General features: G+C 38.4%; 1 protein-coding gene across 1 annotated transcript; it reads left to right on the plus strand.

The window, feature by feature from the left end:
* Nucleotides 1-3,445: 3,445 nt before the first annotated feature.
* Nucleotides 3,446-8,417, plus strand: LOC117388443 (cAMP-responsive element modulator-like). The gene is made up of 3 exons (XM_033985989.2): nt 3,446-3,500; nt 5,385-5,532; nt 7,644-8,417. Exons 1-3 carry the CDS (start codon nt 3,470-3,472, stop codon nt 7,780-7,782), a joined length of 318 nt encoding a protein of 105 aa, XP_033841880.1. The 5' UTR covers nt 3,446-3,469; the 3' UTR covers nt 7,783-8,417.
* The last annotated feature ends 7,263 nt before the right edge of the window (nt 8,418-15,680 follow it).

A 15,680-nucleotide genomic window follows, 5' to 3' on the forward strand; every position in this document is an offset into this window, starting at 1 on the left:
TTATTCAATCACATGTTTTACATTCAAATGCATGCATTCTTAATTGAGAGGCTCCACAAATCTGACCCATCAGGTGGCATCAACTGCTTGTCTTTGTAGAGATAGAAAAGTTAATGTAAAGTATATCTTCTTTGTCCTCAAAATGTTGAATACGGTATTGCAGGAATCTGATACCCATCAATAACTGAACTACTCATCTCAAACATGGAAATGTTATGGATACTGATCCCAGATTCAAGTAAGGGACGCCAGCAGGCCAACTTATAGCACATAAAAGTTTTTTATGTCATACTGTGGAACATTATAGGTAGAGCAATAGCTTCTCCATGGAGACAAATGGGTGGCAGACCTCCTACAGAAAATTAACATAGTAGACCTTATTATTAGTAACTATATCACAAAGTTTTTTTCAACTAATATTACGATGTGTTTTACAGAATGGATCCTAGAATTTTCATAAAGAATGAAATTGAAACTCCACCAGCCCCAGCAATGGGTCCACCACAGCAACGCCCTATTTATGAGGCACAGTACAGTCACAACAGTAAGTATGCAAAATGTAAGCATTATTGATACTTCCCTGCTGATGTCATCAACATTCCTTTGGGGATTGAGGCTAACTGGAGGGACCTCTGTGTCTGAAGCTCTGTTACTCAGACTTAGAGCTTTGTTTTTTTGCTACAACAGGAGAGCCTCAAAATGTCTTATTTAAATATATTTTGTATTTCTTCTGACTGCTGTTTTTCTCACTGCATAGTATTTTTATGTTGTCACAGTAACTAAACATTATATGTCTATGTAATCCCTCAGTCGTCCGGGTATGATCCATTGTAAAAAAAAAACAAACATTCTGTCAGTTTTTTGAGCAAAGACATTCGCTGCTCATCCAAGCCGCTTCTTCAGTTCTGGTCAGACTGCTGGTGGACACTGCCTTATATAAGACATCATTTATCTGCAATTTATAACTCCATCAATCAGACCTAAATCAAAAAAAGGAAAACAACAGTGCTAGTCAGTATGCTAATAGGTGTGAGAGCACCCATTAGGGGTCTGAACAATTATTCAAAATATGACTCAGGCACAGTTCACACTTATAGTTCAAAAGACCTAGCAACAAACAGAAACGGTTCACACACAGGTGTCTTAGTTTCAGTGTAGTCAGCTCCTCCCTTCAGATAGATATAAGGCAGTATCCACCAGCAATCTGACCAGAACTTCTTGACCAGTTGACAGAATTGAAATTTTCTTTTACTATAAATGTAACATACTTTTTAACGTTTTTTTTGTTTTTTTTGTTTTCAAGTGCCGCCCCAGCCACCTGTGGAAATCCCTTGCAGAGATGCACATGTGTATAGACCCACTAATATGCTGTACCAGTGTGGCCTGTCTCCGAGTTACTGCAATATTTGCAGAATTGGAGCAGGTATGTACAATTAAAATCAATCGCGCTGAAAATCTAGGATTGTAGTTTTACATTCTACTTCCTGTTATATGCAACATTTTGAGGACTTTCATTCAAAAGATGTAATATTTAGCTTAAATTCTGAATTGCTATCACAACCACAACGGTCCTAATTCTGTATCATTCTGAAACCCTCGGATAGGTGACAATCTCGTCAATGGAGTTGAATAATGGCACCACTTGCTGAAGCTTTTGCGAGGAAATGATTTATCTTTTGACAGAGAAGAGCTCAAACTCTGTGCCAGTTTTTGTTTCATGTTGATTGGCTCAGTAATTACAGAGATATTAACCAAAAAAACATGTCAATAAATCTATAATCTACAGTTAAACAGCAAATTATACCAAATAATTCTGACCTGTCTTCCAGCTTCATTTTAAACTACGGATTGTATAATGCTGCGCTTATGATGTCTTTACAAAGCCACATCTTGCTCTTCCATATGTTTCAGATCCATGCCTGCCAGAATATATTCACTTTCTTCCTAATGGGACCCAGTATAATCTACCTGTGGCTATGGTACCTCCCAACCTACCATGGCCTAAACCCAGAAACAGAAGTGGTAAGGCTAAATGACTGTGTTCATATTAAAGGTGTACTATGTAACATTTCTGGGAGAGCTCTGTCTACCACCTGCTAGTCTCCATGAAGAGCTTGCTTTGCCTGGAATGTTTCACAGCATTAGCACCTAATATCTCAATGGAGCCAAGCAAGTTACACCATCAGGCCAACTTAGCCTGCAGATGTTAAATAAATAAAAAATAAATAAAACATCTGTAAATGAATTAATGTAGTATAGAGAAGTTAAAGTGTGTACAAGTTAGACAACTCATTTCTCTAAAACATATTTCACATCATTATATTTAAGATTTTGCTTAAAAATCTTGTCTAGTTTTTTCTTTTTTCATTTTGGTGAAGGTTCTAAAATTACTTCCTGGTTGGACATGGGCAGCAGATGACATAGGCGTATGTTACCTAGCAATATAACAAGGGTCCAAACCTGTCTAAATTACACAATAGTTATGATTAGACTAATAAAAATCAGTGATGCCTTTATTTTGTTAAATCAATGTTTAAACTGTCATAAAAACATGCTTCTTGTGCATAAGTTGTCTGCATTTTAGATGGCGTTGATAACAGTTGATGACATACGTAGAGGTATTGCGTTCACTTCTGCTTCCTGTGTTCCAATATTTTGTTCTACTTTTTCTCAAACTGCCACTTAACTAATGCCAAATTATGATGAATATTTACCCCACATACCTTGCCACCAAACCAAGTAATAAAAAATATATTAATCTATCAAATGCACTTTAAATGCCAAACTGTGAAACAAAATTGCATTCCAATACTATCTCCATAGACACCACACCAAAAAGTTACAGCGTGTGTACCTTAACCTTAAAGATCTTATAAAATGTTACTTTTTTTCATCAGCTGAGGAAGCCATACTTCTATCCATGGGTTTCAAAATGATGAGAATCTGTACTGTTGCCATAGTGATGAACAATTTAAAAAAATATATGATTTCATTTGACTGGGAAAAAGTCCTCAAAATGCTGTATGTAAGAAGAATCTGAAACCCATGAATAAAATAGATGGAAAAACATACATTCTTTTGGGTCCCTAGTGGCGTCATCTTTTTGTCTCTTTTTGCAGAGAGATCATTTTAATGCCATACTGTGAAACATTCCAGGCAAAGCAATAACACACTCATGAAGAAAAGATACATAGTGTACCTTTAACATATATTTTTAAACTCTCTGCTTGAGCCTGTGTCTAAAAGTGTCCATGTAGAGCAGTACTTCTAGTTAGCAGCTCCCCCCAAAAGACAAACAGAGGGCTGCCTGACTCATACTGAGACAGAGCCCAGCACACTGTTGACATCAAGAGCCTGGTGATGTCATGATGATGTCATTGCTTTAATTGTAAATTGCACACATAGCTGCGCTGCTGCCTGTGCTAGTGTTTAGTCGGAGCATAAAGCACAGGGCAGTACACAGCAGAGCATGGCTGTCACTGGGGACGAGAGCGACACAGGTAGGAACTTTATTTTGACATTAAAGCTGCACTATTTCTACTACTACTACTACTACTTTTCTGGTGTGTGTATTGAGGGGGGTGGGTGCCTGGAATGTTCTACAGTTTGGCATTACCTATCATACTGTGGAGTTGTGGGCATGCATCTCCACAGATCTAACCTGTAACTTGGCCTGGTGGTGTGAACTGCTTAAGTTTAATGCCATACTGTGGAACATTTCAAGCAAAACTATAACATCTCAGTGCAGACAAGTAGATGGTGGGCCCTTAACAAGAAATGTTACATAGTGTACCTTTAACTGTCCTATTAATATTTAATTTAGAATAAAGTTTCAGTTGTTTGCATGGTAATGTTGTCAGAATACTTACATTTTAAATTTGATTTCAATACTATGGAATAGACTCAATACTCAAACCTGATTCCGATACCACGATGATAATAATTCCTTATACCTGTGTAATCCCTCAGTTGTCCAGGTAGGTTCCATAATAGTCCATGGGCGTAGACTAGATTATGTGGGTTTATACTTGTTTTGATACAGCTCAAGATCAGGTTAATTTCTGTCCTCTGAATGTGACTTTTTTACCTGCTCAAATGAGTATTTAGTTTCAATACTAGTTTTTGTATCAATTAGTGTCTGATTTTTGATACTTTTGACAACCCTAATCACAAACTTAAGAGATTTTATTTACGCATTGCACAATATTTTTAGAGCCATGAACAACACTCACCATGGTGCTTTGTATCAATATCACACGTGACTGAGGCAACATGTACCTTTTCATCAAATCATTTCTGCCCCCCCCCCCCCCCCCCCCCCCCCCCCCCCCCCCTTCTCTCCCTCTTTGTTTGCCCCTCTCCCTTTCTCTCTCTCTCTGTCTCTCTCTGTGAAATGCTTGAGATCACTGCCCACTCACAAGCGCATAGCAGCAGCAGCACTGACGTCACTGCCCTTTTCCTGGAACACACACATATACACACAGATACACACAGACACATGTAAATGTGTGTGTGCCGGGCTGATATACATTGACGTCAGCCAGTCACACTGTGGGAGCTGCTGCCGGAGCACTTTCTCCACCACTTTGATCTTGTTACTGAATTTGTTTGTATAATATGTAACTGAATATGACAGAAGATTGGGAATAAAGCTGTCTGTTAGTTTTGACAGTGTGGGTGTATGATAGCTTAGCCCGGGGTTAATTGATACCCTTGAGCTTATGGTATTAAAACTTCGGGGGGGTGAAGCTAACTTGAGACACTGCTCTGTCTGAGGGTCTGTTATTCAAGTTGGGCTTTAATCTAAGCTTTGTTTTAGCACAGTCTAACTACAAAGGTGTGCAGATTTGTGCTGTTAAACAAGTTCCCACATTGCATTTTTACTGTGAGTGGACCCACCTCTCCACAGATCTGACCTATAACTTTGTCTGGTGCACTATGTAACTTTTCTGGTGAAGGGTCTGCCACATACTTATCAGCATGGAGATGAGATGTTTTTGGTTGGAATGTTCCAGAGTAAATGTGTCTCTGTGGCAACAAGCAAGTGACGCCATAAGTCGTGCTTTGAGTGCCTTGAAGGTGGAAAAGTGCTGTATAAAAATGTGACCATGTGACCACAAGGCCAGGTTACAGGTCTGATCTGTGGAGAAGCAAACCTGCGCACAGTAAGAATGCAAGGAAATATGAAATAAACTGTGACTATATATATTCAAGATAGAAGATACCATACTGTGGAATATTCCAGAGTCCAAAGAGGCAAAAAAGTTATATGATATAATATCGCGCAGCTGACATAAACCTATTATCAATTTCTACTACTTTATTTGTTTTGATGACTTTATTCAAAAGATTATTAAAATGTCTTCTCTTGTTGTGATTTCTAGGCACTGCCAGTGACCTGTCTGCCCACCACCTGCGTAACCCTGCCACTAGCTCCTTCTGCCAGAGCGAGGAGGGGACCAGTGCACACGACTCCAAACATCTAACGGAGGATGCAATCCACAAGCGGGCCATCCGCCTCATGAAGAACAGGTACACTGCCTCTGCTTTGCACATAGAACAGATGGTCTACTCTTGTCCAGCTGCAAAAAGATGTTTAATGGAGAGGTCTACAGGCAACTGTCAGAATTCACTTTGGAGGAAGAAATGTATTATTATTATTTTATTTTATTTTTTATAAAAATCTGATCAAAAATTAAGATTTAACAATATGAGCGTGAAAAATCATCATTTGTCATTTTGACCAGCCTTAGATGGTGGAGACTTGTGCCTGTGTTGAGTTTTTCTCTAAAAAACATGTACTCTTCAGAAAACAAAATTCCAAATTTCAATGAAACAATCCTGTTGAAATAAAGGATAAAACAAATACAAACTCACAGAAAACAACAAGTTTTGAAACTAGATATGCCAGTGCAGCTGAGCTTTGATTAATGTGGTATTTGTGAGAATTATGTTGACAATAACAATGCTCCTATATTTCATTGACATTGTTGCCAGCAGAGGGCATGTGACAATGCAAACGTTCAAGTGGAAAGTGAAAGAAATGAGAAATGCCATATTTTCTGATGCCAACAATTATTTTTATTACAAGACTTAAATTATTAGTGCAAAAGTATTAGAGCCATGGATTTAACACAATATATACTGTTACACAGCATTTGCTTAGAGTAGGATTTGTTCATCATATATTTATCATGAATGCTAGCTAGCTTATGACTGTAATGTTATTTGAGAGGAATCATCCTGTTGTAGTTCCATCTAAATCAGCTCTTTATGGTCAGATTGTGTTAAATCAAAGCTCTGATTAAGGTGTAACTTGGGTAATGGGCTTCAGACAGAACAGTGACTCTAGTTAGCTTCACACCCCAGAGAATATTGATGACAACAGCCACAAAGTATCAATACCTTAACTTTAATGTCATTTTGAAACCTTCCATTAAAAGTATTACACAACATGCTAAAATTATGCTAAAACAGTAAGTGCATAATTAAATCAGAAATGACCTATGATTATTATGACACCACATGATCATGTTTAACTTGTAATAACACTGTGTCATGTCATGCGTTAGACCATTACTTATTATATGCTTTTCATATGTTACTATTTTCTACAGTTACGCAATACTGTACATCTAGCATCTAAAGTAATCCTGCAAGTACTACTCCCAACATGCTGCAACATTGTCAGACTTTGTTTACTGACTTTTTATGATGTTGTGATGTACGATTTGATGATTGATTGTGCACTGGAATTTAAAATGCATATGACAGGTTAGACTTTTCTTTCACTAAAACATTTCTTATCTCATTATATTTAAGATTTTACTTAAAATCTTGCCTATTTTTTGTACTTTTTATTTTGGTGAAGTTCATAATTTTACTTCCTGGTTAGGCATAGGCAGCAGATGTGTTGACGTATATGTAGAGGTGATTCCTTAACTGTTACCTACAGCGATCATAAAGGTCTAGTTATGATTAAAGCAGACTTACATGCAGAATCAAGGTTTTAACTATATTATAATAGTTTCCCCTTCTCATTTACCCTCTCAACAGTGTATTTAGAGTGATTCATGTGTGTTTGAGTAATCATTATTCTCCTACATTCACAATCTGATTGTTTTCAGTAGCATTTTGGTACAAAGGAGAAAAGAAAATCTGCTACTGTGATCTGCAGCTATCTATCTAGGAGGTGCCAACAGTTGTGCGGCTCTTTATTGTGATGATGTTATGACGACATCAGCTCCTATTGGGCACTGCCATTTTCTAATGTTTCTTTTATTAAGTCATTTTGGATAAATATAGCGAATAAAAATTGCAGCGTAATGATCCACACGTGTCAGATGTTCACACTATGTTCACACTCTTCATTAACTAATAAAATAACAACATCTTTATTTTGTTAAATCAGTGTTTAAACAGCAAGAAAAATTCCCTCCTTGTTTGTAAATTATCCCTGCACTTTGGATGGAATTTTGGATGACATTGGTAGAAGTACTTCCTGTATTTTTGTACTTTTCTTCTCCAACTTTTTTTCTACAAACTGCCTCATCACTCTACTATCTACGATTAATTAGAAAAACATGAAAACCTGACATTTGCACTTTAAGAGAATGCAATTTTTTGTGTGTGTGTGTGTTTAGGGAGGCTGCCAGGGAATGCCGACGCAAGAAAAAGGAGTATGTCAGATGTCTGGAAACCCGCGTTGCCCTGTTGGAAGACCAAAACAAAGCTCTCATGGATGAACTACGCAACTTAAAGCTGTTATACCGGCACCACTGAAGAATTCGGACATTTTGGGAATTTTTTGTCACTTTTTCATAGCACACACCAACTGTCCTTTATGTACAACATGTGACATACCACCAGCAAATAAAATAAAATAAAAAATGTTACAAAAAGTACAAAAACGTTTACAGAATAAGCAAAAAAAAAAAAAAGGCACAATTGTTGGAACTGCACAAACACATGATTTCACAATTTATTGCTAATTTTGACCTTACTGTAGAGTCTAATACGTAAACACATTTGAAAATTGAAATGCCTTACAGTCAAAATTAGTAACACTTCAAAATTTAAACTTTTTTGCTCTCTGATTTATTTATTGTATATTTTGTGTTGTTATTGACATTTCTGTGTTGTATATGTGCTAAGTTAAGATGTAATCTTTGAATGTAGGGTTTGTGTATTTGGCTATTTCTACTAAGCTACAACTACTTCTCCACCAAGACAGGCAAATGTTTTTTTTGTTTTTTTTCATTGATGCCGGTTTTGCTAGTAGGACTACTCGGTGCTTAAATATTCAAATGAGTTGGTGTGAAAATGACAGAGAATGTCATATTTGCCGCTTTGAGAGATACATTTCTCTGCCCTTGGCCAAAACTTTATTGTGTATTGCGCAAACCTTTTAAATGGTGTCCTTCAATAAAGTTTTACCTTACAAAGTTTGTCAGTTCAGGTACTGTGAATGTTCCATGCAACGTATGACTAACTGTTGTGTAACCAAGCAACTTGGTTGGTTGCTGAATTCTTTCCTGCCTCGCAAGAAGGTCCTGTGTGTGTGGTGCTGTGTGGAATTTGAATGATCTCCCTTAAAGGTGAGTTCACACAAATAGACAATGGATCAAAACTGGGACTGAACTGGAACTAAACCAAGACTAGAACAGGACTAAATCAAGTCTACCTCTACCTTTGATATGTTGTAAAATCAAAACGAAGCTCTAATGGAAAAACATTGAGTTTTAAACTTACCATTTGTAATTAGACTGGCCAACCCTCCCCTGTTGGATTCTCTCGTCATCACTAGATCCTATCTATTTTATATGCTATTATTTATTTATTTATTTAGTTTTTCTTTAAAATGTACACAAACAGTGTGATACAATTGTACAAAATACAAGATATGTAAATACCCGCCATATATGAACAGTTGACATAGTGATGACGTCACTAGACCAATAACTATGAAGAGTAGGGCAAAGAAAAAAAAAAAATCTAAGTTGACAAGGTGAGCCCATTTATCATGAAAATGCACCGTATCCAAAACTTCTAACTTGCATAAGACCAAGACGAACACAATAAATTGTATTCTATCAATGGCGTCATCGCAGAGATCCTCACTCAGCAGTATTCCCAACTGCTTTTCCCATGCATTCTTAATCTTGATTCTGGATGGGTCTTTTAATAACAGAATAAAGTCATACATCTTTGATATCAATCCTCTCTGACACGGATTATGTGAGAACAAATTTTCCCAAGACTGTGCAGGAGGTACAGACGGGAAATAAGAAAAACAAAATTATGGACCTGAAAATAGCTAAAAAAAGAGTATGAGGTAGGTTAAATTTGAGAAAGACAGACTAAAGTATCAAACACACCAGATGTTACCACTATTGTACCAAACAGGAAAAAAAAAATTGTCAGGAAGAGATGGAGGAAATAAATGGTTGTTGGTTGATGGGCCTTGGGAGGAAGCAGATGAAAATGGCCATCTTATCTGGTACCAGATCTTAAGTACGTTGAGAACAACTTAATTATCAGTGAATAAAGAGGGTTTTGTAGATATTGAGGATAAAAATACATCTGAAATAGAAGATGCTCTACAAGACAAAAGTTCCAATTTGCACCAAGGAGAGTCTGGAGATTTCAATCAATAGCAAAGTTTGTGAATGTGAGCAGCCCAATAGTATGACTGAAAATTGGGAAATGCAAGTTCTCTACTCAATCTACAGACAAACTGGTCAAACTAATACTTTTAAAAACTAGATCTAATTAGTAGCACTCCACTTGATAACTGGAATAATATTTTATGCTCTGCTTCTTTTCAGAAAAAATCCATGTTTTACTGATTTAGTTTTCATACTGACAAAACAAAATGGCAGATCTTCGGTAAGGGTTTCATTCTGTTTTTTCAATTCATTTTATTTTTGTAACGCCCAAAATCACAACAACAGTTGTCTCGAAGGGCGTTCATGTTTTGGTTGATGGGGGAAACCGGAGTACCTGGAGGAAACCCATCCAGACAGAGACCTGCTCAGCCTCAACAGATTCAGCCTCAACAGATTCAGCCTCAGCACAGACAGCCTCAGCACAGACAGCCTCAGCCTCCACAGGGACCTGCTCAGCCCAGAGATTTGGTCGTCAAAGTCCAACCTCAGGACCCCCTCCAAGACAGGAGCGTGAGGTTCCAGGAAACTACTGGACACACTGTCCGAGGTCCCAGGAGAAGTAGCAAGTGGAGGGCCAGGAGAGGGCAATATGACAAAAGGAACTTCCAGAAGAACCACCCGAAGAGGACAGGAATGGTCCAGGAGACGGTCTACAAGCAAAACCATTACAAAAAAAGTAGAACATTCAGGAAAGCAGCCCAGAATGGCTGGACCCACTGAAGATCCTTCCAGACCAATAACTAAGTCTCCACTCGTTCATGAGACTTTCAACTCAATGCAAAATAAAAATACAAAAATGTATTGCAAATAAATGTGTTTTATTTTATCTAATGCACTATTAATGCTACAACAACTACTTCAACCACACAATTTAATATTACAACTCCAAATACTGTGAGACTGAAATACTTCACCCAACACTGTTACTTTACTTAAAATAAACAAATTCACAAAGAATAATCAATAAACATCACTCACATATTGAATTTTAAAGTTTTATATTTTAAGCCAACAAATAACTGTCAAATACCCAGGGTTAGTGTTCGAAAGTAGTTCCAAAAGCCTGAAGTAAATGTTTTGTTCCCTCATTTCACTACGACTGAAAAACTCTTTATTTTACCATGAACAAGAACAAAAACAACAGCTTTTCCAGAACTATGTCTATTCAAAACAAGGCCAAAGTCCAGCAGGGGTGCTAAAGTAGCCAAACATTGTACTCCAGTCAGAGTAATGTTTCTTCTATATAATATTACTCAAGTAGAAGTACAAAGTAGTAGTCCAGGAAATCACTCAATTACTCAAGTAAGAGAAAAAAAGTATATTGGAAAACCACTACTCAAGTAAGAGTATCAGACGTAACATCTGAATTTTATTTTAATTTGAAGGACAAAACATTAATTAAAGCACAAAATCAGTTTTTTTCAAAGGATAGTGTGATAGAAATTTAAGTATAGTCATGTTGTGTATTTAAAAAGCATTTCATCTGTGTCAGTCTGCCAGACCCAGACGAGACATTAACATGTGTGAAGCTCTGTCTCCATCCCACAAGAAACTCACTGTTGTTCTACCTGTCTAAGTGTAAAAGTTCATTATCATATGGGTGTGAAACAAAGTCACTCTGCTTTGAAATGTATGTAGCATTGTCATTCTGGTATAAAATAGTCAGAGCTCAGATGCTCGGGGAGGTGGCTGGTGGGTGGGTGGTTGGTTGGGTTGTTGAGACTTGGACTTAGGGGAGAGGGGAACTGGGGGAGAGGGCGGGAGGCTACCGGGCTGTGTCCAGGGCAGGCCTGGGCCCTGTCCTGTCTGTATCTGCTGCAACAAACAATAAACCTTTTTTCCTGTATTGCAAAACTCACCAAGCTTTGTAAATGGATTACTTTTCATCTACAACTGTAATTTTTCCACAACAATAATGGTGTCAGAAGTGGGATCCACGAGTGGTCGTCCAGAACACAGTGAAGATGGGATTTTGTCTTCCTTTTGGTTTCTGTCCTGATGCAGTTCTTTCAAAGAAGAACATGGATGGACATTGGTTTCTGTCCTGGATCACCACCGCTGGATTCGAACAAGGTTTATTTGGTGAGCTTTCCCAATATAGACTTCTTTCCATTTGTATCTTCATCTACAAAGACTGGTAAATCAAAGGAGAATGTATTTTGGAAATGCAAATGCTTAACTAAACATACCCAACGGCCATAGTTCTGATCCTATACCATTTTTGATTCATCTCACAACTTTTCAGTCTTTTTGGCTCCAAAATCTCATGTGTGTACCACCATGTTGCCCTAACAACGTGCTGCTAATACAATCCAGGCAACAATGGCTCTCCACCACTCCTGATTTCCTCACTTTTGGGACTACTGGAAGTTACGAGTGCTAAAACATCTAAAATGGGGAGCAAAACTTCAAGGGAGTCTTCCCCTCCAGGACGCCCCATCGTTGATTTTATTAGAAGAAAACATGGAGATAAGAAGTCTTCAGAATTTGGTGCATTCAGTTTAAAAAATTTTCATGCATTGGAAAACAAATTATGTGAAATTGAAGTCGAAATGAGAGAAAAAATAACATTTTTGATAAAAAAAAAAAAAAATTTGAAAACATCAAAAATTACAAGGAATGTTTAAAAATGTGGAAAGACGAAGCTGAAGTCAAAATCAGAAAAACTATGCACAAGCCTCTTCTCTTTGAAGATGCAACTGAAATGTGTGAGCTGAAACTTCTCCAATCGCATAACTCTTTGTCTCAACAGTTGACTGTACTGAAGTTTGATCCAGATCTGAACAACCCCCATCCAACCTGTCTGTCTGATCCTTCACCAAATAACTCTACACCGCAGGACAGTAATGGACACGTGAAAATACAGATGGAAACAAGCAAAGTGAGCTGTGCTGAAGAAGACACAATGTACACTATGCCAATGGTTGAAGTCTCTGGTCCACAAGGTTCAACATTAGTTTTCCGCCCTTGGATTTCTTCTGAAATATCTGCAGCATCTCAACATCTGCCCAATCCTACAGCATCAGGTCAGACTTTTGCTAAAGAACTTATCACTTTTTGTCAAGATTTCAAACCTACTATGAGAGAACTAAGGAGAGTATTAATCCTGAAAATGAAACCTACTGAATGGCACAAAATAGCTGATCAACTTCAAAACACTGAACTGCGATGCAATCATGTTGATTGGAAACATGACTCCAATGCTTTGTATCGAGAAGCTATGAATAACATCTGCACAGCCATCACAAAAGCCTTTCCTGCCTCTATCGATACTGACAAAATCCAATCCTGCAAACAAAGAGACACTGAGGACCCTGAAGAGTTTCTCACACGTTTAACAGAAGTATATAACACCCACAGTGGATTTACAAGACCTGATCACATAGGTGTAACTCATGATGTCTGGGAAACATATTTGTGTAACTATTTCATTAATGGACTAAAAACAGACATTTCTTCAGCTGTGAAGAAAACCTGCATTGGCTGGAATGGTGCTCGCCTAACTGAACTGAAAAGACACGCCACACATGCATATGAACAGCTAAACAGAAAGAAAATAATGAAGCAAGAAAGAATTCAGAAAGAACTGCATATGTCAGCAGTGACTATGTACAATAAGACCCAACAACATGAAAATCACTGAGTGAATTCACAATTACATAGACAACTACAGACTCATCAGCCAACACATAAGCAGAGCAAATATGGGAGGAGAGCCCATCGAAAGAACAAGAGAAGATTTTTCAATAAACCTTGTTTCATCTGTTGTCAAGTTGGACATTGGAGACGGGAGTGCCCTCTACGCCATAAGCCCTCTGCATTTTAAAGGTGCACGGGTTTAGTTGTGCTACTTTTTGCTTTGTATAATATCTAGTATTGGGACATACTTGAATTTATTCTCCAGAGTGAGGTTTAGGAGTCATTACAGTTAACTACCAAACAGTCATGGGTGAAATTACCCTCTAGTTGTAACTAGCTAGTAAACAGTCAAATGGGTGAAAGTCCCTGCTATTTAGCGAACAGTCACTAGGTGAAACTCCTATCTAGGGTTACTAACTGGTAAAAGGCAAAAGGGTGAGAATCCCTGTGTAAGGACAGATGAACCTTTTTCATGAGGGAGAGTAAATTCAGAAGAATGAAGATATTATGTGATAGCAAAATGCAGACAAATGTAAATGTACGTAATGTCAATAGTATGCTCTAATTCACTCGCAATGTTAAGTGTGAAAAAAAGAAAAAAAACAGTAAAGAAACAAAAGAGAAAAAATGAAAAAGAGAAACAAAAAAAACGGGGGAAAAAAATCTGAAAAAAAAGAAAAGAAAGAAAATGGTTAAGTACAGAGCGTGACACAAGAAGTGAACTGTACATTTGTGTGTCCTTAGACCTGATCAACCAAACTGTGTGGTGTGAAATATGTGACATCAGAAAATATGTGTGTAACAGCTAAACCATTGTAAACTGTGTCAACAAGAAAATGACAGGATGCAGTTTCAACTGATCTACTCATTGTCTACATTTCTTTGTTTCTTTATATTTCCTTTTCTGCCTCATCATTGCAGTGAGTTTAATGACAAACATGTCCTAAGAAAAGTCCAGCTGGTACCAAAAAAACCCTCCTCAATTGTAATTAGAAAGAAGAAACTGAATTCTTCCATGAATTCCCAAAAATGTTAAAGAGCTCTCTTAAAAACAAAATGAAGGCCTAATCAAAGCAGGTAGTGATCACAAATCCAAACTGACTTGACTGACTTGACCATCCTTGACGACTAAGCGCCTGTGATTTCGTTAATAATTTTTTTTTTTTTACAGAAGATGTTGCATAATTTCTCTTCTTTTTTTCTTTACATATTCCTATGAAATAATCACACACTAACAACACTAACAACTAACCAATAACAGTTTTGGGCTTCACAAAATGTTTATTTCAGCTACAGTAATTTGACTGTTCTCTTGCAGCAGAAGACAGCTAAGCCAAAATTGACACATGTATATCCATCCATCCATCCATTTTCTTCCGCTTATCCGGGGCCGGGTCGCGGGGGCAGCAGTCTAAGCAGGGACTCCCAGACTTCCCTCACCCCGGACACGTCCTCCAGCTCCTCCGGTGGGACCCCAAGGCGTTCCCAGGCCAGCCGAGAGACATAGTCCCTCCAGCGTGTCCTGGGTCTTCCCCGGGGCCTCCTCCCGGTGGGACATGCCCAGGAGGCATCCTAAGCAGATGCCCGAGCCACCTCAGCTGGTTCCTCTCAACGTGTAGGAGCAGCGGCTCTACTCCGAGCTCCTCCCGTGTGACCGAGCTCCTCACCCTATCCCTAAGGGTGCGCCCGGCCACTCTGCGGAGGAAGCCCATTTCAGCCGCTTGTATCCGCGATCTTGTCCTTTCGGTCATTACCCAAAGCTCATGACCATAGGTGAGGGTAGGAACGTAGATTGACCGGTAAATCGAGAGCTTCGCCTTCCGGCTCAGCTCCTTCTTTACCACAACGGACCGATACAGCGACCGCATCACTGCAGACGGACACATGTATATATAGATATATAAATGTGTCAAAGGGGGGATATTACAAATGTAATGTTAGTTTTTAAAACTGGATTGTGTGAAAAAGGTGTTATCATTTAGAGACTGTTCCATTAACTATAAGACCTGTAACCTGACAACATCTGAAGCCAGGGATAAGTTTCCACCTGGACTTGAAACAAAAACATCTCTTGAGCTGGAGGACACATGGTCTTCTCCTGGACTGAATCAGACCTACATCATTAAAACCATTCTTCTGTTTCAATGTCACCAGAGAAAAACTTCAGAAAAATTCAGCTATTCACTTCTTTTCATGTGACTCAGAAGAACTCGACCTGTTCCTCGTGTCCCCAACCTCAGCCCTGAAATCGACACATGGGCTGAAGGACAACTCCAGAGACGAGCTGCGGCCAGAGAGACGCCAAGCTGCGTGCGGACGGAGAGAACAACCATGTGTGGTCAGAGGGAGGACAAAGGGACAGAGGACAGGTGA

This window comes from Periophthalmus magnuspinnatus, chromosome 20 (assembly GCF_009829125.3).
Source record: "Periophthalmus magnuspinnatus isolate fPerMag1 chromosome 20, fPerMag1.2.pri, whole genome shotgun sequence".
Taxonomy (NCBI): domain Eukaryota; kingdom Metazoa; phylum Chordata; class Actinopteri; order Gobiiformes; family Gobiidae; genus Periophthalmus; species Periophthalmus magnuspinnatus.